Here is a 19,719-nt window from a genome sequence, read left to right as displayed (position 1 = left end):
GTCCCGGGCTCTTGTGGGTTTATATTAATAGTTCGCTCTGTCAAACTGAAGACCCACAGATCCCCTTGAGATAACTAATGCCTTAGCTACATGAGGAAGTTCATATTCGCACGGGCTATATAAATTTCTCACAGTCACTCATGTGCTCCTTGCTAAGTCAGTAACTACAATCAGCTTTGATTCAAAGATTAAGGGCCCAAAAATTTACAGTTCTCTTGATCAAAATGTCTCTCACAGACTCAATATCCGTATTTTCCGAGGGGACATTCGAGGAGCAGGTGAGGGAATCCATGTTGCGCGCCCTTCAAATTCTAAATGTCCCGAAGATCCAGGAATTGGTAAACTACATCGTTCGAGGACGATCAGAAGAAGAACGCGGTGAGGCCATCCGTCCGTTCCAAGTCGCTTTGAAGACACAGGATGGCGCCGAGTTGGATCTCGCACGGCGCCAGAAGGTGCTTTCGATGGTCCTGGCCGACGTGAAAGGCCTGGGAGACGGTACAGACAGAGGTGCGTCCTGAATGCCGTTTGCAATAGCCGTCTTGCACTGATAATTGTTCAGAAATCGAGGGATTCTTCAACTTGATATATTCCCATCTCTTCTCTCTCTATGCTAGCGATTCGCCAGAGGCCACGCAGCACGTGTCTACGTTGATAGAAACGATAGTTGGTGCTTCAACCGATGCACCTTCCATCAAATACCGAATGTATGTGGTGGTTTTGTTGCTGCGCGGATGCTGACCTGGTCTTAGCATCACAAACCTCTTCAATATCGTCGATCGTCGATCCCCCCTCCGTCTAACCGCTTACAACGCCCTCTTGGATCTGGCCATTCAGCGGGACGAGCTGAGCATCGTCCAACCGAACAAAGAAAACATCGACAGATGGCTTTCGGAGTGGGATGTTTCGTCGGAGCAGAAGAGCCAACTGCTGAAGAAGATCTCGGACGCGTACCAGCAAGCAGGTGATCCGTATGTTCTGCGCGTTCCACTCCTTGTCGCTCTCATTGACCGCAATGTCTAGGACAACATCGTATGAATACCTTCTATCATACGTTCGCTCGATCCCCCCTTCATCCCCTGATTCTCAACCTGCTGCCGTTGAAGCGATCGCGACCGCTCTACGCCTTCCGTCGACTTTCGACTTTGATTCCCTATCCAAACTCGAGGGAGTAGTCGCCGCGAAAGACCACGAAATATACGGCCTTCTCCAAATATTCCTCGGTGGCGGCTTGTCAGATTATCTGTCTTGGGAGGCCAGCCACGCAGACGTTTTCGAGAAATACAGTCGGTGTTTATTTTGATCCCCTGAAATACACTCTGACTCGTGGATAATCAGACCTCGACAAAAGCCAACTCACACGCAAAATCCGCCTTCTCTCCCTCGCGTCCATGGCGTTCCAGCACGTCGGTCGCGATCTTCCTTATGCTAAAATCTCAGAGACGATCCAAGTAGAACCGACAGAAGTAGAAAAATGGGCAATCGACGGTTCGTTTATTTACCTCATCTATGTTCCTCATAGAAGTTGCTAATTATATTTTGCCTTCTAGTCATCCGCGTCGGATTGATCTCGGGAAAGCTCTCCCAAACTACGCAAACGATGCACATCATCCGCTCAACTCCTCGAACGTTCGAAAACGAGCAATGGCAGCTATTGGAGAAACGGTTGGTTGCATGGAAAACTGGCCTGGCGTCAGTATTGGAGGTCATCTCGAATGCAAGGGGCGGGGCACCAACTCAAGCCGCCGCCTGAGCACTCCAATACCTTCTTGGAATCCAGCCTCATGTACTTATTTGTACCAATGATCCATCGTTCGTACGTCCTTCGGAACGTACGCGGACGAATCCACAGAAGCTTCCTCTTCTATCTCATAACAACAGTACCTCATGATCAGACATCTATTCTCTCGCGATCAGTTGAGCCAAAGGTCCCGATTACCATTCCGTACAGGTACCTCGTATTACTGCTACTACAACCATTACGGGTGGAAGCACCATGCCATCAACCTTCAACGCTTTGACTACTCATATGCGATCATGAGGCCTTGCAGGGCTCTACGACAACCTCCACACATAATTCGACCCAGGGTCGGTCCGAACTGTCGAATATTCTTGATTTCTGAGTCATCGCTTATAACCCCCAATGATACGATGAACTTCGAATTCTTTCGCCCAGAATTCGACGCAATCCCCCAGCTCCATGACCTACTACGAGAGCGACGAAGAGACCCCCTTGTTGATCAAACAAGACCCACCGCCACGGCCCATCGAAACCCCTCTGCAATGGGGTCAGCTACTTATTCTTCTCGTTACGCTGATCTGCGAACCGTTGGCTAGTCAATCGATCTATCCGTTCATCACCCAGGTACTTTCTATATCGCGTTCCTCACGGTTAAATGGCGTTTCTGATAGTTTTCTAGCTTATCAGCGAGCTGGATATTACTGGGGGCGATGAAAAGAAGGTTGGATACTACGCAGGGATCATTGTGGGTTGCGATCTGCACTTTGCATGGTATATATGGGCTCACAACTTGCTACTGCGACAGGAATCGCTGTTCTTCGCCACACAGGCCTGTACAGTACTCCAATGGAGTCGCTTATCCGATCGCATTGGTCGCAAGCCAGTACTTCTGACGGGTTTGTTCGGCCTTTGCCTGTCTGTCGTCTGCTTCGGACTGTCTCGGTCGTTCTGGTCGCTTGTCATCAGGTACACATACCTCTTGGGGATCTCACGGCTCGGTTGACTGATTTTTGCAGCCGCTGTATCTGTGGCATGCTGAACGGAAATATCGGTATGTCCGTATGGCTCTCTGCGAACCCCTCTTCTGATCGGGTTGCATGCGGACAGGGGTCATGAAAAGCGCCATCGGAGAACTCACCGACTCCACCAATCGCGCTCGCGGCTTCTCCTTGATTCCCATTGTCTGGTCCGCGGGATCAACGATCGCGTATGTTGTCAACTTCATTATTCACGTACAACTCATTCAGTTAGTTGTCTTGTAGCCCAATTATTGGGGGAAGCCTCGCAAAACCGTATGAACGTTTCCCAGAGACGTTCCAATCACCATTCTGGCGAGAATTTCCTTATTTCCTACCATGCGCCGTGGCCGCTAGTATCATGCTAGTTTGCTTCTTCTTCTGCTTAGTCTTTCTTAAAGAGGCGAGCTTTGCGTTCACTGGCAGTGAGGGGCGGATATTGACCAATTGCAGACTCTCGGCCACTATCCATCTCCCGTCGATGGGCAGGAAAGTCTCGACAAAGATGCCCCTGTGCCTATGAAGGCACTTCTCCATTCTCGGGTTCTACTGCCCGTATTCAATTACGTGGTTCTAGCTTTTCTCGAAATTGGTCTCCTTGCCCTTCAGCCGCTCTTCTATTCTATGCCATTTGAGCTGGGAGGCCTGGCTCTCCGTCCGCAAACAATTGGTTACATCCTTGGAGCTTTTGGAGCTACGAATGGCGTCTTCCAATTCTTCTTCTTCCCTTCCATTGTGGGGAGATTTACGCCCAAACCCGTATTCATCGCAGGAATTGTTCTCTTCATCCCAATATTCTGCTTATTTCCTGTGATGAATACCCTCGCAAGGAGTGGCGCGCCCGCTATTTATGTCTGGATCGTCCTGGTCATACAATTAGGGATGTGTGTGGTCATGGATATGTCTTATTGTAAGAGGAACATTGCTTCCGCTCTCCAAACCAGACCTCCTGACCCCTTGTGCTTTCAGCTTGCATCTTCATGTTTATTACTGCCGCGGCGCCAAACAGACGATCGCTCGGCGCCACCAACGGATTATCGCAGACAACCGTCTCGGTAGCACGCGCAATTGGTCCCGCCATGACGACCTCCCTCTATTCGTTTTCTGTCCAATACCACTTTCTCGGAGGGAAGTTGGTGTACGTCGTTTTGATGGTCCTTACGTTGTTCGCGCTAGCTCTGGCCAAGAAGCTGCCAGAAGATGGATGGAAGGATAGGTGCGAGACGCTTGAGCCGCTTTCGGATTGACTTGATATCTAGATTTCGTACTACTAAGCTTGTGGTTGGCCGCTCTTCCCCCATTGACATGGATGCACGACTGTTGTACTTATAGTGTGCGAACTACGAAGGCATTCATTCGAGGAACACGTATGAGAAGCACGCTGGCGTGATCGCGTTTCCCCACACGTTCATTCACCATCCGATTTCGATGCCGGCGTCATCCCGCTCCCACCATCTCCTAAGCCGCCCACGTTTGTCCTTTGAATGCAGTGTGAGGTTGCCAAGCTGTACGGTCCTAATGGTCTGGCAAAGACCCGATTGGTCTCAGACGGAACTTTCCTGCGTTATGCATGGCTGCTATCCCATGAAAACAGACTTGAGCTCCCGTACAGGCTCGACAGAACTTGTGGTACCCTATTTCCCCTACCGGACTGCTGCGTAACGTAACAGGAAATAAACCCGGTTCTTACCAGGTGAGCTATTCATCGACTTCGGAAGATGGAGTGAGGCCCCACTAACACATCACGTGTAGCTGTATACTTATATTGCGCGATTGCGCGAAAGCCACCCGAAGTTAAACATTGATCATCTAACAGCCGGATCCCACAACACTGTGAGTGTCCATTCAGCGCACTCAACATGGTACCCACTGCCCCTCAGCGAAACCTCCCAGGACGACACACGCTAAATGACGCCCGACGCGGAGACGAAGTCTTCTACCAACCTTTCCCAGTTTCCTGTAGAGCTCATTGCGGAGATATTTGTCCTTGCTCAAGGTTCTGGCCACTGTTTCCCATTAAGGACGCCACACCGATCCAATGACTGGAAACAGAGGACGTGGTTGAATGTAGCAGGCGTCTCTCGTCAATGGAGAGAGGTCGCCCTCGATACCCCACAGCTATGGGATACACTCGATCTTACGTCCGTCGCTTCTGCAACTACAATGTTGGAAAGATCCAAAGGTGCGCCATTGCGCGTTCGTTGTTGTCGTCCTTTCGAGTATCCGTTGCACGAGTCGATTGGAAAGGCGGTCATCCATCAGTTCCCAAGGATTGAAGAGTTCAATATTTCGGGTGCTACGCAGGACATGATTCAACTCTTCCAAAATTTCAGTTCCACGGAGTATGCATCTCTTCCGGTTCTTCAGACTCTTCGCATGTCGAGCAAACTCGATTGCAGCGGGCTCCTCTCGCTACCTCACCCACTTGTCTCCAGTCATATACCAGCGCTACGCCTCATTGAACTCCATAACCTCAAGCTCGACTCACCACTACCTCCTCTTCCACAATTGGTACGCCTTCACATGTCTTCACAAAGCGACGGCAATGCAGTTTCGTGGGAGGTACTCCTCCATTCTCTGTATAATACTCCGAACATTGAGGATCTGGCAATATCTTACGTCGCATCGGGCTCACCAGACCCCGCCACCGCTATGAGTGTCGAGCTCAGCTCCCTTCGCACTTTAAGCATCAAGTCCAAGGATCTCGCATCTTCTGCCATCTTCGACTACCTCAAATGCCCCTCTTCTACGAAAGTAACATTCAGCGTCTCGGCGTGTGTCATTACTACCATCCCGAGTCTATCTGGTTTGCGGCATCTGTTCTTCCAGCTTTGTCAAGACGACGCGCCGGCCATACGCGAAGTTCGGGTCCATTCCGGGGGAGCCCCACCACGCTATCTTTCCATCGCTGCATATTCCGCGAACGCAACCCCTGTTCGCGACATCATGTTTGATTGCTATGAGCCAACGACCCATCTCGCTGAAATATGCGAGCAGCTGTGCAGCACTTTGCCCCGCCAGCACTTGGAAACTCTACGCCTCGACGGGTTGGAAGGATTGCCCCAGTCAACATGGTCGCGACTTCTCCAGAACATGGACGCCATCACGAGAGTGGATGCCTCAAACATCGCTTCCCCTTTCATCCGCGCGTTGTCAAAGTCTAAAAACGCCGTGGCAACAACGCCTCTTCCGAAATTGAAGACGCTCGTGCTGAGGTATTGCGAGTTCGAGGACGCGTGCTTTAATCCAGGGTGTGGGGAGATGATTCCGACTTTGATGGACGTGCTACAGGAGCGCAAGGAATTTGGGATGGTGATCCAGGAATTAAAACTTCAGCGATGTCAGATTGGGGCTAAGAAAGTGGCGGATCTTGGGGTCCACACAAAGGTTCATTGGGATCACGCCTAGCTCCTGCTTGAATTCATTGAATCATGTACCACCATCGCTATTATAATTCATCGATCATTGTCGCACTCCTGTCAGTTGCGATCACCTGATACGTCAGATAAACTTCCTTTCTACTGTATTTTGGTGTTTATCCCACACCTACTACCACTGATGAAATTCAGTGCTCTCCTACTACTTCTCACTTTACACCATGTAGGTGCCCAGTCCCCATACGTCCCCGCATCCCCTACAAATACCACACTGTCCGTCATGTCGTACGACCTAATGCCCAAATTGCTAGTGCAATTCTACCCTGAAAGGTTAGTTGCGTCTGTTTCCGCAATTCGAGAGGCTGGCTCAATGAACAGTAAGGATGTACGCCGATACGATCAACAGGGAGCTCGGGGCACGGGACATAAGCCAGGTGCGCCGCTTCTGCTTGTCTAAGGCATTCGTTAAAGGTGCTTTACAGGGCGCTTTGGTGCATTTTTCAGCAGACATCGACTCGGACGTCCCGCCCAGTACGTCCCGTGCGCGCGCCTGCATAAAGTCGGACTGACTCTGATCAGCCACCGCCCCTTGGATCGCCCTCATATCTTGCGATAGAAACGCTACCGGTCATTCTCAAGAGCTTGACATCTTCACTCTTGCGCGTGACAAGGGAGCACGGGCAGCAGTATGTGGATATCTCTGCCCATTGGTTCACAGTGCTCAACCATCCTAGCTTCTGTACTCTACCACTTCCGAAACGTGTCATCTGAACCCAGTATATGCCCATTCTGTTTCTAATGGGGAGTTTGACATATTCAGCACACGCTCTTTGAGTTCTACTAAGCACGTCACTCGCTCCCACCCGTTTCATCGCATTCTCAGTCTTGTTTGATTAGGATACTTGAAAGCCAATTCCAGGCCCCATTGGGGGACCCAGCATATGCAGCCTACGACGCGCAGCGACTCAGTGACTCGGCTGGGACTATCACCTCGGGGATTGAATCGCAGAAACCTATTGCAGCTGGGTTCGGGCTTGCTACGCTTTTCACCAATGCTACAACTTCTTCAGGAGCAGGTGGATCTGCTGCCACTGCCTCTGCCCCTACGAATTCCCCTAGCTCTGTCACTACAAATACGAACTCTGCAACCAGAAGTCCGGTCATCTCCATGCTACCTGTGCTCTATACATGTTTGGGGGCTTTATTTACATCCAGAATATAGGATGTAACATATACTCAGTAGATCACCCAACATGCCGGCTTTGATCCATGCCCACAACGACTACCATAATCCCCTTTGTGTGCTCTGAAGCTCCCATCCCGTGGCGGTGATCTTTGAACCGCAAGGCTTACAAAATTAAAAATTTCTCGCAAAATCCGATTGACCATCAGCTGACTTTGCATGCTGTGAAAGCAGCAAAAGGGTATGCAGTATCTGTGGTACACCTTACAGACACTTTACGTTGAGAGCTTTGTCAGTGCTCTGCAAGAGTCAGGAGTCTCCTGACAGCCCCTGGACTCTATGCGTGGGAGAAAGTGACTCAGCACAGGATCAAGGAGACGGACTCCTTGTTTGCGACAGCTTCAACTCTTGGACCGCAACCACGACGTTGTTTTCCTGCAGCCGGTTCACCCTCGTTGTGACATTGACTTAGAGCGCAGATTTCCATACGGAAGCGGTATGTGAACAGACTACCTTTAGCTCTATAGTCTGGAATGCTGCTTATCGTCTAAACCTCAGCTACCACACCATTCCCTTTCGAGAACCCCCTGCTACCGAACATTGAGTGAAGGCCCCTTTAGTGATGGCTTTCGCACAACCCTTTCCTCTTGCTGCTGCTCAAGCCGCCAAAGCCGCAGCTGCACCGACTTTTGGGCCAGACTTGGCTGTGCGCCTAATCTGTCCAGAATGCAGAGATCCAAACCCAAATATCGTGGAGGAGTTCGGTAGCGGCGACCTCGTTTGTGGAAACTGTGGGCTGGTTTTGGGAGACCGTATCGTTGATACTAGAAGCGAATGGCGTGTAAGTTCCTTTTCTTTCTGCCACCCATCTTGTGAGATGTGTTCGAGATTGCTACATCTTCACTTTAACTCAGACCTTTGCCAACGACGAAGGAGACGACCCTTCTCGTGTTGGTGCTGCTTCCGACCCTCTACTGGAGGGGATAGAACAGCTGGATACTGTCATCAGTTTCAGAGATGGTGGCTCTGGTATTGCGCGCGAACTCCAGCGTGCGGCATCCCGTTCGCAAAACTCACGATCGGAACGCAATCTTTTAACTGCATTCCGAGACATCTCAAGCTGGTGCGATCAATTCTCCCTGCCAAAAACAATCAGCGACATAGCCAAGCAGCTGTACAAGCGCTCTGACGAAGAGAAGCTCCTTCGCGGCAAGCCTCTCGACGCAGTCATCGCTGCCTGCATCTTTATTGCCTGTAGACAGGCCCACGTCCCTCGAACATTCCGTGAAATATGCAACTTGACGCATGTGTCGAAGAAGACGTTGGGTCAATGTTACAAAGCGCTGGAACAGGCGTTCAACTTGTCTCCTGGTGCCACAGCTTCCAATAACGCATCGTCACCCTCGACGGGTCCCGAGAACCTCCTTTCTCGCTACTGCAATCACCTTGACCTTCCTCCGAATGTACAGTCGATATGCTCTGACATCATTATCGCCGCTCGGAAGCATGGTATCGCAGATGGAAGGAGTCCCGTCTCGATTGCTGGCGGAGCTATCTACTTCACTTGCCATTTACTTGGCAAGCCGAAGGCGCTCAAGGATATTAGCGCGGTGGCCGGTGTTAGCGAAGGGACGATCAAACTGGTGTATCGTCTCTACCACGATGCGAGTAGCAAGCTGGTAAAGAAGAAATGGATAGAAGAGGGCAGAGCTAAACCTGACCGCCTCCCTGTTGAGACGATTCGTTAATCTTTGGGACTGCTCGCATTGACATGGGCGTTTTCATTGGGACTTTTCTCTGTACAATCATGTGTACATGCTTCACTAGTTATTGTCATGTATATACTCACGATTAATAACAAGTCATTTGTTGCAATACATATTACATGGAACGACGACGAGAAAGACAAGGAACTATCTACTTTTTCTTGAACCTTTCGCGTTTCTGCTTTTTGAACGCGAGTCTTTTGCGAGCGCGAGAGCACCCCGGCCTTTGCTGGCGAAGCGAACGGCTTTACGGACGTTGAGGACGCTGTCCTGTGCATCTGGTTCTCGCCGAGTCTTTTTGGCGTCGCTTTCCATTTTGTTCAGAAGTGCAAGAGAAGCATTTCGCTCAGCATCTGCAGGCGCTTCTGCTGGGTCAAACTGGAATATATCGTTCAGAAACATGACTAGAGAAGGGATCGAGACGTGTGCATTACCTTCCGTTTGACGCCTTTCAACTTCTTCTCGCCTTCCAGCCGTTTATCAAACCGCCCCATGCTAGCAGTGCTGATCCGCGTGGTGGCCACAGTCCTCTCGATCTGCTTTTTGCGCTCTTCCAGCGTATTTGACGAGGTACCCTGCGCCCTTTTGATGTTTTGCAGTTGTTGTTTCTCGTTCTTTGCAACTCTTTCCTTCCGTGCATCACGAGCCACTTTGACAGGATCGAAGTTGACGTCTACGACGAACGCACGATTGAGAATGACTGTGAAGGGGTTCGAGGGGAGTGGTATATGACGTACCAGCATTAAGAGGAACCTCCGTAATCCACTGCTCCTCCTTCTCCTTATTCTTTCCGTCCTTGCCCCATCTGTTCACCCACTCCTGCTTCTCCTCGTCCCATATCTTTTTCTCGCGAACCTTCTTCTGGATCCCCTTCGCAGCAGCAAATCGTTCCCACTTAGTGGGTGGTTTCGGTTTAGGTAAAGGTTTCGATCGTGGTATTTGGGTTGTCGGAGGGGGAAGTTGGGCTACTGGGCCGTCAGGGGAAGGTGTTGTGGGCAATGAGAAAAGTTTGGAAATGAGAGCCTGGGTGCCATCGCGAGCAAGCTTCTGAAGATGCGACTCCAAGTCGGCACTGCAGGTATTCGCGGGGATTAGATCATGTCAAAACAAGCTACAAGGCACGCACCCGTAGGATTCCTCGTCAATGGGGTTGAGGTCGGTCACTATCAGGAAACCAACATCGACCTCTGGAGGTGTATCCTTTTCGACAGTCACTGACTGGCTAGATTATCTGCATTAGGGCAATGAACCAGGCCAGTAGTATCTCGGAGGCGTCCACTCACAATTTCGCAGCATGCGAGGCAATGAGGCCTGATACATCCATGATGGTGCTTGGAGAGAATTGGTTTTACTCAAAAATTGAAGATCATTCAGTGCATTCCCACGCAGAGTTATCTGGATTACATCACGTGAGCTGCTCCTGATCGTGTTAAGGAGCAGCGAGGGAGAGGGGTCCTCTAGGCCGGTTTGCGAGCAAGCCGTGAGTCCTCAGCCCTTCGTTCCCCGTCGTTGATTGTCTATTCGAGGCTGGTACCGAGATGGTATAACACGGCTCACTCTTAATGCATAGAAGGAATAGCGCGTTCCTGCACATGCATTATGAGCCAACCGACTCTACGTTGATTCGCTTCTACTACGTAGAGGAAATAGCGCGTCCTACACTGTGGAGAGCGAACCCACTGTAGCAAGAAATTCATGCAAGGTACGTGGGCCAAGGTGAGCCTTCGCGTCGGGCGTGCTCTCTTGATGAGTCCAAAAGGACGGAACGCTTTCCCCTTGCCTTTGTGCACCTCTTACCTCTGTAGCAACCATTGCGATGAACCCGGCTGGGGCTGACCTGTAGTCCTATATGGAACAGTTACACTGGGAACTCAGCATAGTGTACTGCATCACTCACCACGGGTTATTTGGCCGCGCTGTTGTGCCATAGCCACCATACTCCCATCTCTATCAGATGGTACTTGAGTGGGTTTTTTATAGGGTGCTGTCTTCGTCAGGATAAAAGTTGTATTGAACGACTAGAGTATACAATTATGTATGTGTAGGATACATGAGGTGAGCTTTATGATATGTAGTTTAGACGACTTATCGCGGGAGGTAGGTAGCGCCATCGACATTCTGCGGTGGGTTCACCGTCATGTTCATCCTTGGATCGGCTTCCGGGTCGCCTTCCTAGCCTCCATCAGCTCGCGGTTCCAATTAATGACCTTTGGGTGTGCGGAGACCTGAGCGTATAATCAGAACAAGACGAACTCATGATCACGATCATGTACCTTCTTAGGATCAAACCTTAGTACCTGAAGCCCATCCATGCTCGCCGCTCTCGATAAGGCTACATAACTCTGGCCCTTCTCAAATACCCTCCCCAGATCTACACGGACTTTCTGTATCGTCTGTCCCTGGCTTTTATGTATTGACATCGCCCAGGCGAGGACCAGCGGAACTTGCATGCGGCGGGCTAGGAGGTTGCCTTCGTTATCTTCGACACGGAATTCATCCGGTAGAAGGAGGAGAGATTCGGTAGATGCTCCGTCCATTGTGGGGAATGTGACCAAGGGGTAGAGGGCTTCGTCGACCTTGGCTTTGCTCTTCGGTTTCTGGTCTTTAGATGTCGCGTTCTCTTTCTCGTCTTCGGCAGCTTCGATAGATAGAGGCTTTCCGTCATCGCCCATCACCACCGCCCTCACGACGACTTTCGCATCTGTACCCTTCCTCGAGCCCTTCACATCCCCGACCCTATAGAAGCCGACAACCTTACCAACACTCCCATTCACCAACCCAACCTCTGACTCGATATTCTTCACTAACATAACTTGAGCGCCCTCTTTCAGCTCTAGTTTCTCGGGTGCAATCATACTGGTGAGGAGATTGGCGCGCTTGTCTGGAGGGGCGGACCCTGAGTCCCTGGAAATGAATGTGTGGAGGGGGGTTCGGAGGGCATGGAGGCGAGCCGAGTTTGCGCGGTCGACTTCAGCACGCAGGGGAAAGAGATCCGTCGGTTCGATGGCCGCTACTTGGGATGATGGAGGTGTTTGTGTGAATGATGGAGAGGACGAAGGCTCGCCAGCTGCGATAGCTGCAAGTAGATTGCTGCGTGGCCGTAGTGAACGGGATAGAGATTGGAATGCCTTGACAGCTTCGGGCGTTATAACACCTTCTCGAAGTTGATTGAGCATTTCGACGAAGGCTGTAGATTTTAAAAGAACATTATTAATACTATGGCCGTGACGCGAGTTCGAGGCACCTGCCTGAGTCTTTTTGCCTGAACACATCGACTAGGACCATTGTATTCTCAACGCCTATGCATGCTTTCCAGGCCTCGCACTCGAAAGCAAAGAACGGATCTCCCTTCTTGGTCACAGGGGGTAGTTGGAAGAAGTCCCCCGTTATCACTAACTATGAAAGATGAGTCTAACGGTATTCAGTCACGTCCTGCACCTACTTGAAGCCCGCCGAATGGTTTATCCGTTTTCCGCCTCAATCTAGATGCGATCTCCGCCAGACGTTGAAAAAGGTGACCGTCGACCATCGATACTATAAGGAATAAGTTCACTATACGTATAATCACCGCGGGAGCGGACGTACCCTCGTCGATAATGAGAACCTTGGTACTCTTCCAACGGCGCAAGGCCGGCTTGCACTTATGGATATAGCTGACCAAGCTGTCGACACTCTGTACACCGGGTGCCACTGCCCCCCATGCATGGATAGTCATTCCTACGTAGATATTCCACAATGAGGACCAGGGTCTGCCACCATTCAGAACACAGAGCTCACCACCAATGTTCGAAGCAGCCATCCCGGTACTAGCGGTCACCGACACAACATCAGGATTCTTTGCATACTTCTTCTTGAGGCTTGAAATTATCGCTCGCAAGAGTAGCGATTTACCCGTACCTGTAACCGATATCAGTGTCCAAGCATTTGGCATCCGCAATACTTTAGAGTACCAGCAGAGCCCGTGAAGAAGACGCTTCGCCCCTCTTCCACCGCCATCTTCAGCACTGCAGTCTGTTCTATGTTCAGATTTATCCTCGTTAATTCTCCCTTGCTCGTGGGTGTCGTGGTATGAATAGTTGCAACCGGCGAGAAGAATGCATCTAATGTCTTGGTTGATTTGGTGGGCTTAGGTGTCTCTATGTGTGCATCTGATTTGCGCTTTCGATTGTTTGATGCCTCGGATGGCGTGAGAGGAGCCATTGATATAAGTTACAAGATGGTGGTTGGAGAGAGTTCAGTTCTTGAATCGCGTTCAGAATCAGATCACGGGCTGCGAGCTTCTCACGTGACTCGCGTATGGACGAAAGCCTTACTCGAGACGTGGAATTTCCAAACCAAAGCGAGAATCCATGTAGTCAATGAGAGAATCATATCCAAGATTATCACTAAAGTAACAGACGACAAATCAAGGACTTAAATTACTACACAGTACACAGATACCACATTCACAGCAGTACAAGAGCCCACACATGCCGCACTTTTAATTGTCAGACATGTTTAAGCGGAAACGGAGGGTCCTGTCTCGTTGTCCGTTGATCCAGGGGTTGGATACGTTGCTGTATCTTCTGCAAGATGCTCGCTAACTTCATTTTCGCTGGTTTGAGAAGCAGAGATCCGCACATTGACGGGATTGAGGATGGTGATTGGGGATGAATGTCGGGCCAACAGAGACTCGGGGGCACGAACACCACCACGGCGTAATCTTGGGGTTGCCCCAGCGTCATCTTCGCGGGTTTCCGTATCAGCACCGTCCTGCTGGGACGATGTCGAAGCACTCGGTGTAGGGAGGGACAACCAAGCGGCACTTGAGGGACTTGGTTCGGCAGCGCCGCCATAGTCCACAGTAAGTTCATGCTCTAAAAGCTCACTCCATGGAGATGATTGTGCATGGTTGGAGCTTGACGTCGTTGAAGACTCGTTACGTCGCACTCTACTGAAGGGGAAGAAACGACGTGCGGCGGATTGTGAACTTCTACTAGTATAACCCGTGTCATGAGCCGGGATGTCAGCGACATCAGGATCGTCAGACCGAGAGCCTATTGCTTCGCGAGTGATTGAACGGCGGCGGGAAGTGAAGTCGCTGAAATCGCCGGTTCTGCTGCGTTGTGGTCGGCGGGAGGATGATTGACGCGGGGAGACAACGGGAATCGACCACGTAGACGTAGATGGCCGACTAGTCATTGCAGGCGGCGAAGGGAGAGATGGAAGTGTCAATTGAGAAGGTTCGTCTGTCCTCGCAAGAACAGCCGAATACGAGCGGTGCAGTCGTCGAGGCTCTGGGTGTGTCCATGAGTGCGCACCCCCAATAGCCTCGTACAGCTCTGGATTCATCCTAGAACCTTCCATCACGCCGTTTAGCATACTCTCGAATTCGTCGTCGTCGTCATCCATCTCCATCTCCTCTGGGGGTACCGACAAGTAATCTGTCAAATGGACATTCCTTCTACCGTGATGCCGGACGCCCGCCGTTGTGTCACGGTAAATCCGAAGGGGTGTGGCCAGGAGGCGCAGATTCTTCGCAGTCTTATCTGCTATAAGCCTGCAGTCGGCGGCAGTCCCTCTATTCCGCCTGTCTGACAATTCCTAAACACGCCATTATCAGTCCTTTGACTGAGGAAGCCACATAATCGCGCTTCTCGACTGACCCTAACGAGTATCTCTACCATTGAGGCGGTGAAAGAGTCCCCTCCGTCGAGCTCCTGGATGAAGTTCTCATAGCTGATGATAGGTTCCTGCTTCTCCAGCTTCAGACGTTTTATAGCGCCCTGCCTGTCAAAAGTCAGTCAAGAAGGGCGCACTACGCAGGGCAAGCAATTGAATCATACACTAACGCCCCCATCTTCGAAGCAAGGACTACTTCATGGTATTCGGAGCTCCTGAGTCAATGAGAATTCAGTCAACGTCGCGTATTTAGCCGCCCAACCTGTCGCACCATTTACCCATGTTCTGGATTGACGTATTCTACACAATGTCCTCCTATATGATTATGACCGAGAAGCAGGAGTAGGGAGAAGAGGAATCAAACAAGACGCTTGAAAGGAAGGAAACGGGTGATGGTGGTAGCGGACAAAGGAACAAAAGGCTTCTAATCCAAACAAGTGTAAGCAAATTAGTGGCTGAAACCCTAACCCCAGCGTCGCTTCGCCCACAAGCCCAAAGAACTTGCGAAGAACGGTCAAGGAGTTCCATCCTCCGTACCATTGACAGTGTCATTTGGTTTTGGCTTCGTAGGGCTTGCGCCAGGACGGTCCCTCAACAAGCTTTGGAAGAAGTTCTGTAATACGTCGTGTTGAGGTAACTGAGCGCTGGTTGGTGTTGAAGAACTCAAGGGAGACGGAGAAGTTGTCGTCCGCCCGTTGGCGGCTGAAGAAGTGCTGAGTGTCGCAAGGCCTGCTGGTCGAGTTGGGGCAACAGCCCTTCCACCACGCCCCGCTCCAGTGCCGTTGATACCGTTGATACTCTGCCCAAGGCCTGGTGCACTTGATAGCTCCATTTCACTCAACGCGCGATCCACGGCGGGCAGGTCGAAGCTACTAGTGCCCATGGGCCCGACAATACCAGTAGCAGCGCCCGCCATGTCTGCGGGATTGCGGAAAGCACCACGAGGGTCACGATCAGCTCGCTTTGCGTTCTCGTCGTAGTGCTTCGCCAGGAAGGTTTGTTCTGGCATAGGATTGTTGAAGGGGGGTAGCGGTGTTGGCTGGCGACAAGAGTTGAGAATGACGAGACATCACATAAACATCCACGTACTTTGGCCCCTTGATCTGGCACAAGAGCGCTGAACATCTTCTTCGCACTGCGATCATTGGCATTCATTTGAACGTCCTCGCCGACTAGATCGTGCTCCCACGCTTCTCCCCAAAGCTTAGGCTCGAAGCCATCTCGCATGACTGCGATCTTCCCCCAGCTATCCCAACCAGCTGGAATTACAATGTGATCACGATCTAGTGTATTAGGTTTATGCGGGAAAGGGAAGAGGTTGCGTGCGGGAGCAACTGTCTCTGTACCAGAGGATAGACCTGGCGATGGCGCGGGAGGCATGAAGAGGAGGTGAAGGGCATATTGACGGAGAACTTGCAGGGTGTCTGGCAGCGGTGTGGTATAAAATAGGCTGGCTCCATCTACCCGTCGTGAGTATAAAGACAGGAAGAAGTTAGAGGATGAAACACACATTTCAAGCAGATTGTGCGAAGTATCTGCATTATTCCATCCGTTCTCTCCTCCCACTCGCCGCCTTTGCCTTTCACCATTCCGCCAGGACCGGGTTCCGAACCTCCGTCGATTAGGTCTGCCTTCGTACACGTCACAATTATTGGTATCCCAGCTTGATTGTGTGTGAAAGAGCCCTGGCCGAGAGGCAGCAGGGTTCCCGGTACGGAAGTACTTGCAGGTAGCGGGTCGGTTGAGGGTTCCGCGTAATGCTGCAAATGTGATTGCACTAACACCAGTTGGAGTGACCACACTGTGAATGAAGGGGTTACCCACATCTTTCGCGGTTCTCCTCACGCGCAATCTCTACTTCGCGCGAAGTATCTCCCTTTGCCCATGTCTCCACCCATTCAAGCCAGACTTGAAGGTCGTCAATGAACGTCCACGGTCGAGTCCAGTCGAGCACAATCATCACTAATGTATGAGGCAGCGCGGATTTCGGGGGGATGAAGTGCGGGAGCAAAGACATGTATGCTGGGTTGGCCGAGGGGACGGTGTACACGGACAAACGAGCCAAGGTATCTATGCGTGGTCGTTCAGAAAATATGGTCCACGTGTAAAGGGCAGTAAAGACCTTCGTCTGCCTCGTCGCGAACATCAGAGAAGTCATAGCCAAAGGCAAAATCTGTCCGGCGCGCAGCTTGCTCCTCATCTGACAATGGTTTCTGGAGCAATGCCGAAGCCAGGGTAGATTTTCCGGACGACGGCTGGCCGAGCAGCAGGATTTGCTTTGACGGTATTGAGCGCGAGGACGAGACCGAGTCGAGAATGGAGGACCATAGATCCTGCGGCGGTGCCTCTGGCGTAGAGGGTCTTGAAGTGTTGTCCATGAAGGAAGCGTGATTGGCACGGCGCCAAACATGGGCGGAAAATCTATCTAATCTAATCTATAACTTCAGTTTCAACCATACCGTCCTACTCAGAGTTCCTTATGACTGAAGCAGTCGCCGTGCCAGAGCACAAGCTGGCTGAATCGCCAAATACACGCTCAATCGAGATATACGACTGGTCCATCCAAGTCTCCACGAATCCAATCTCGAATTCCGCTGAACTCGATGCGCTTCAAGGCTCCCTGGGGATACCCCTACCGGAGATGACCTTCGGCAGCAACTACCTTGAGCTGGAGCATCGCCCAAGTCGCTGGATATACAGATTTGATACAGAGAACGCTCTCAAAGGTGTACGCAAGGGCGAGCTTCAGGACGGGGATGGCGGTGTCAAAGTCGGCTACGCAGACGCTTGGTTGAAAAGTCGGTATGGCATACCCAAGGGACTCGCTGCATTTCGCTGAATGCACAACGATAGGACGGACCCGTCTTCTGCGAGCCAGATGCCTACGACGGTAGCCACGAAACCGTACGATTGGACATATACCACAACGTACTCAGGACATCCTAGTCACTCCGGTTCAGACGGTTGGAAAATCGACGAGTCGTTACAGATCCCTATGGCGGAGCTCACACGACCGGATCCGATTCTGTTCTTCGCAGAGGTTCCTCTGTTTGAAGACGAGTTGCATGACAATGGTACGGCAAGCTACACAATCAAGATCGTAAGTCGTCTATTGCGCAAGTGCACCGGCGGCTTATCGACGATGCTACGCAGCGCGTGATGCCGACATGTATCTTCCTCCTTGCTCGTTTCACACTCCACGTCGACAATGTGCTGTTTCGCATGCATGATACACGGATGTACCATTCGTTTGCGTCGAAGCCACCACAGTTTATCCGAGAGGTGAGCGGTTGGGAAGCTCCATATGATATCGTGAAACGGGTGAGCGTGCTTTCCTACTGCCTTGTATATGTATACTGGTCTGATTCGGACAGAAACTACCTCGGCGGGATGACTTGACGCCGTTGACTGACCCGCAATTCATCGGGAAGGTCTTAACGGAGATGAACCCCCGGATTTCGCAACATGAAGGTGCAAAGACGGGCTGGAGAGGTCTTGGAACCACACGGGCTGTCATAAAACTGGACACGGTAGCCGAAACAACAGAAGCAATGGCAGGACTCAGCGTAGCCTCGACGTAAGAACTACGATGGCAAGTCCGTAAATAGCGATGCCTTGATGTATTATATCTCCATTCGCCGTGCGCACACATATTCGTTCAATAGCGTCTGAATATCACCGTTACTCCCGAAATCCACAGTACAATGGAATCGACTTCATGCAGAATATTAGCCTACACAGCCACATTGACCAGTTAAGCTCTAACCACCATGATCAAGAAACGAAGTCGGCCTCAACAACGGGTACGCGAGCGGTCCATATCGCATGAAGAAGAGGTGCAGAATGAGGAGGAAGGGGAGACCACTCTACCGTCAGCATTATCCCTCACAACCTCCTCACCGCCCACTCATATCATATGCATTTCAGCGTATCAGAAATCCTCGAGTTGCGCAAGCTTCGGAAAGCCAGAGAGGGCATAGATGTGGCTAAACTTCACAAAGGGGACGTCAAGAAGAAGAAGAAACGGCTGGTTCCCGAGGAAGAGGTCGGTGGTCTCAGGCAAGGGGCCGCCGTCGATGCGGAGGATGAGGAGTAAGTCCTATTGTCCGCCCTCCAACTTAACGTCCAACACATACGAGTCTGGCTTAGCGAGGAAGCCATCAAGGAGGCACGAACGCGACGAGTTGTTCGAGCAAACAATTTCACCCAGCAAACCAATGTACTCGATGTTGACAAGCACATGTGGGCGCCATCTATTTGTTGCGCGAGCACCATGCTAATACGCCCCCAGGATGCAGTACATTGAGCAGAACCTCAAAATACGCAGCAGGCCTCAGGAGGACGAACCAGGGAAGCCAGTAGATCCGCAAGACGAGCTCTACGAAATTGTAGACCGCTGGAAGGTGGAGAAACAAAAGCCGACCACGGACGAAGGCAGCGTTACCAACAGCCTGACAATGTTAACTGCCATCCCAGAAGTTGATCTGGGCATGGAGTTCGTACTTTCCAATCTTGACAGAATGGGAATGAGACTAACTTGTCGTTGGATAGCGCACGCCTCAAGAATATTGAAGAGACCGAGAAAGCGAAGCGGGTAGTCGCGGAAGAGCGACAAGAACGAAAGAAACAACCAAATGGCGAAGAGCACCTGGTGGCTTCTCGATGTGAGCTATACATCATCCTGGGTTCTTAGTTGTCTAATTACCCGGCAGTCTACCGACCAAATCTCAAGCAGAAGTCTGACGCAGATATCATGCGCGATGCTAAACTCGAAGCTATGGGTCTGCCCACACAGGACGACCAGCCCAGACGACCACAGCACGACCGTCCTCAAATGGCTACCGACGAGATGGTGCGCAATGTTCCTTACATTTTCCAGTCGTCACCGAGTCTACCACTGTTCCTAGGTTATGGAACGCTTCAAGAAACGTATGCGGAAATAATGTCTAGCACATATACATTGTATGCATTTAGC

At 51.1% G+C, this 19,719-nt stretch overlaps 10 protein-coding genes across 10 annotated transcripts; 7 read left to right on the top strand and 3 right to left on the bottom strand.

Moving 5' to 3' along the window:
• Nucleotides 1-224: 224 nt before the first annotated feature.
• On the top strand, nucleotides 225-1,753 carry PC9H_004639 (uncharacterized protein; the record flags this gene model as incomplete). The annotated part of the gene is made up of 7 exons (XM_036774222.1): nucleotides 225-278; nucleotides 327-510; nucleotides 563-707; nucleotides 753-971; nucleotides 1,024-1,286; nucleotides 1,339-1,488; nucleotides 1,551-1,753. 7 exons carry the CDS (start codon nucleotides 225-227, stop codon nucleotides 1,751-1,753), a joined length of 1,218 nt encoding a protein of 405 aa, XP_036632724.1.
• Nucleotides 1,754-2,200: 447 nt separating this feature from the next.
• On the top strand, nucleotides 2,201-4,004 carry PC9H_004638 (uncharacterized protein; the record flags this gene model as incomplete). Its single annotated transcript, XM_036774221.1, has 8 exons — nucleotides 2,201-2,365; nucleotides 2,421-2,486; nucleotides 2,547-2,707; nucleotides 2,758-2,792; nucleotides 2,849-2,948; nucleotides 3,004-3,160; nucleotides 3,211-3,667; nucleotides 3,727-4,004. 8 exons carry the CDS (start codon nucleotides 2,201-2,203, stop codon nucleotides 4,002-4,004), a joined length of 1,419 nt encoding a protein of 472 aa, XP_036632723.1.
• Nucleotides 4,005-4,665: 661 nt separating this feature from the next.
• Nucleotides 4,666-6,165, top strand: PC9H_004637 (uncharacterized protein; the record flags this gene model as incomplete). Its single annotated transcript, XM_036774220.1, has 1 exon — nucleotides 4,666-6,165. One exon carries the CDS (start codon nucleotides 4,666-4,668, stop codon nucleotides 6,163-6,165), a length of 1,500 nt encoding a protein of 499 aa, XP_036632722.1.
• A 150-nt stretch (nucleotides 6,166-6,315) lies between these two features.
• On the top strand, nucleotides 6,316-7,356 carry PC9H_004636 (uncharacterized protein; the record flags this gene model as incomplete). Its single annotated transcript, XM_036774219.1, has 6 exons — nucleotides 6,316-6,464; nucleotides 6,517-6,568; nucleotides 6,617-6,665; nucleotides 6,714-6,820; nucleotides 6,869-6,982; nucleotides 7,054-7,356. The coding sequence occupies 6 exons, from the start codon at nucleotides 6,316-6,318 to the stop codon at nucleotides 7,354-7,356; spliced, it is 774 nt and encodes a 257-aa protein (XP_036632721.1).
• A 583-nt stretch (nucleotides 7,357-7,939) lies between these two features.
• On the top strand, nucleotides 7,940-9,065 carry SUA7 (transcription initiation factor IIB; the record flags this gene model as incomplete). The annotated part of the gene is made up of 2 exons (XM_036774218.1): nucleotides 7,940-8,158; nucleotides 8,232-9,065. The coding sequence occupies 2 exons, from the start codon at nucleotides 7,940-7,942 to the stop codon at nucleotides 9,063-9,065; spliced, it is 1,053 nt and encodes a 350-aa protein (XP_036632720.1).
• A 165-nt stretch (nucleotides 9,066-9,230) lies between these two features.
• Nucleotides 9,231-10,407, bottom strand: RRS1 (Rhodanese- sulfurtransferase; the record flags this gene model as incomplete). Its single annotated transcript, XM_036774217.1, has 5 exons — nucleotides 9,231-9,461; nucleotides 9,518-9,756; nucleotides 9,821-10,155; nucleotides 10,210-10,305; nucleotides 10,367-10,407. The coding sequence occupies 5 exons, from the start codon at nucleotides 10,405-10,407 to the stop codon at nucleotides 9,231-9,233; spliced, it is 942 nt and encodes a 313-aa protein (XP_036632719.1).
• Nucleotides 10,408-13,580: 3,173 nt separating this feature from the next.
• Nucleotides 13,581-15,026, bottom strand: PC9H_004633 (uncharacterized protein; the record flags this gene model as incomplete). Its single annotated transcript, XM_036774216.1, has 4 exons — nucleotides 13,581-14,666; nucleotides 14,729-14,852; nucleotides 14,909-14,959; nucleotides 15,016-15,026. The coding sequence occupies 4 exons, from the start codon at nucleotides 15,024-15,026 to the stop codon at nucleotides 13,581-13,583; spliced, it is 1,272 nt and encodes a 423-aa protein (XP_036632718.1).
• Nucleotides 15,027-15,258: 232 nt separating this feature from the next.
• Nucleotides 15,259-17,122, bottom strand: PC9H_004632 (uncharacterized protein; the record flags this gene model as incomplete). Its single annotated transcript, XM_036774215.1, has 5 exons — nucleotides 15,259-15,783; nucleotides 15,834-16,204; nucleotides 16,255-16,521; nucleotides 16,569-16,814; nucleotides 16,867-17,122. 5 exons carry the CDS (start codon nucleotides 17,120-17,122, stop codon nucleotides 15,259-15,261), a joined length of 1,665 nt encoding a protein of 554 aa, XP_036632717.1.
• Nucleotides 17,123-17,223: 101 nt separating this feature from the next.
• On the top strand, nucleotides 17,224-18,325 carry PC9H_004631 (uncharacterized protein; the record flags this gene model as incomplete). The annotated part of the gene is made up of 4 exons (XM_036774214.1): nucleotides 17,224-17,546; nucleotides 17,598-17,844; nucleotides 17,898-18,065; nucleotides 18,119-18,325. 4 exons carry the CDS (start codon nucleotides 17,224-17,226, stop codon nucleotides 18,323-18,325), a joined length of 945 nt encoding a protein of 314 aa, XP_036632716.1.
• A 189-nt stretch (nucleotides 18,326-18,514) lies between these two features.
• Nucleotides 18,515-19,687, top strand: PC9H_004630 (uncharacterized protein; the record flags this gene model as incomplete). The annotated part of the gene is made up of 7 exons (XM_036774213.1): nucleotides 18,515-18,615; nucleotides 18,672-18,836; nucleotides 18,894-18,986; nucleotides 19,036-19,239; nucleotides 19,296-19,408; nucleotides 19,457-19,596; nucleotides 19,652-19,687. 7 exons carry the CDS (start codon nucleotides 18,515-18,517, stop codon nucleotides 19,685-19,687), a joined length of 852 nt encoding a protein of 283 aa, XP_036632715.1.
• Between the last annotated feature and the right edge of the window lie 32 nt (nucleotides 19,688-19,719).

The sequence above is a fragment of the Pleurotus ostreatus genome, assembly GCF_014466165.1.
Source record: "Pleurotus ostreatus strain PC9 chromosome Unknown scaffold_3, whole genome shotgun sequence".
Lineage (NCBI taxonomy): Eukaryota > Fungi > Basidiomycota > Agaricomycetes > Agaricales > Pleurotaceae > Pleurotus > Pleurotus ostreatus.
This window is presented reverse-complemented; position numbering and strand designations above follow the sequence as displayed.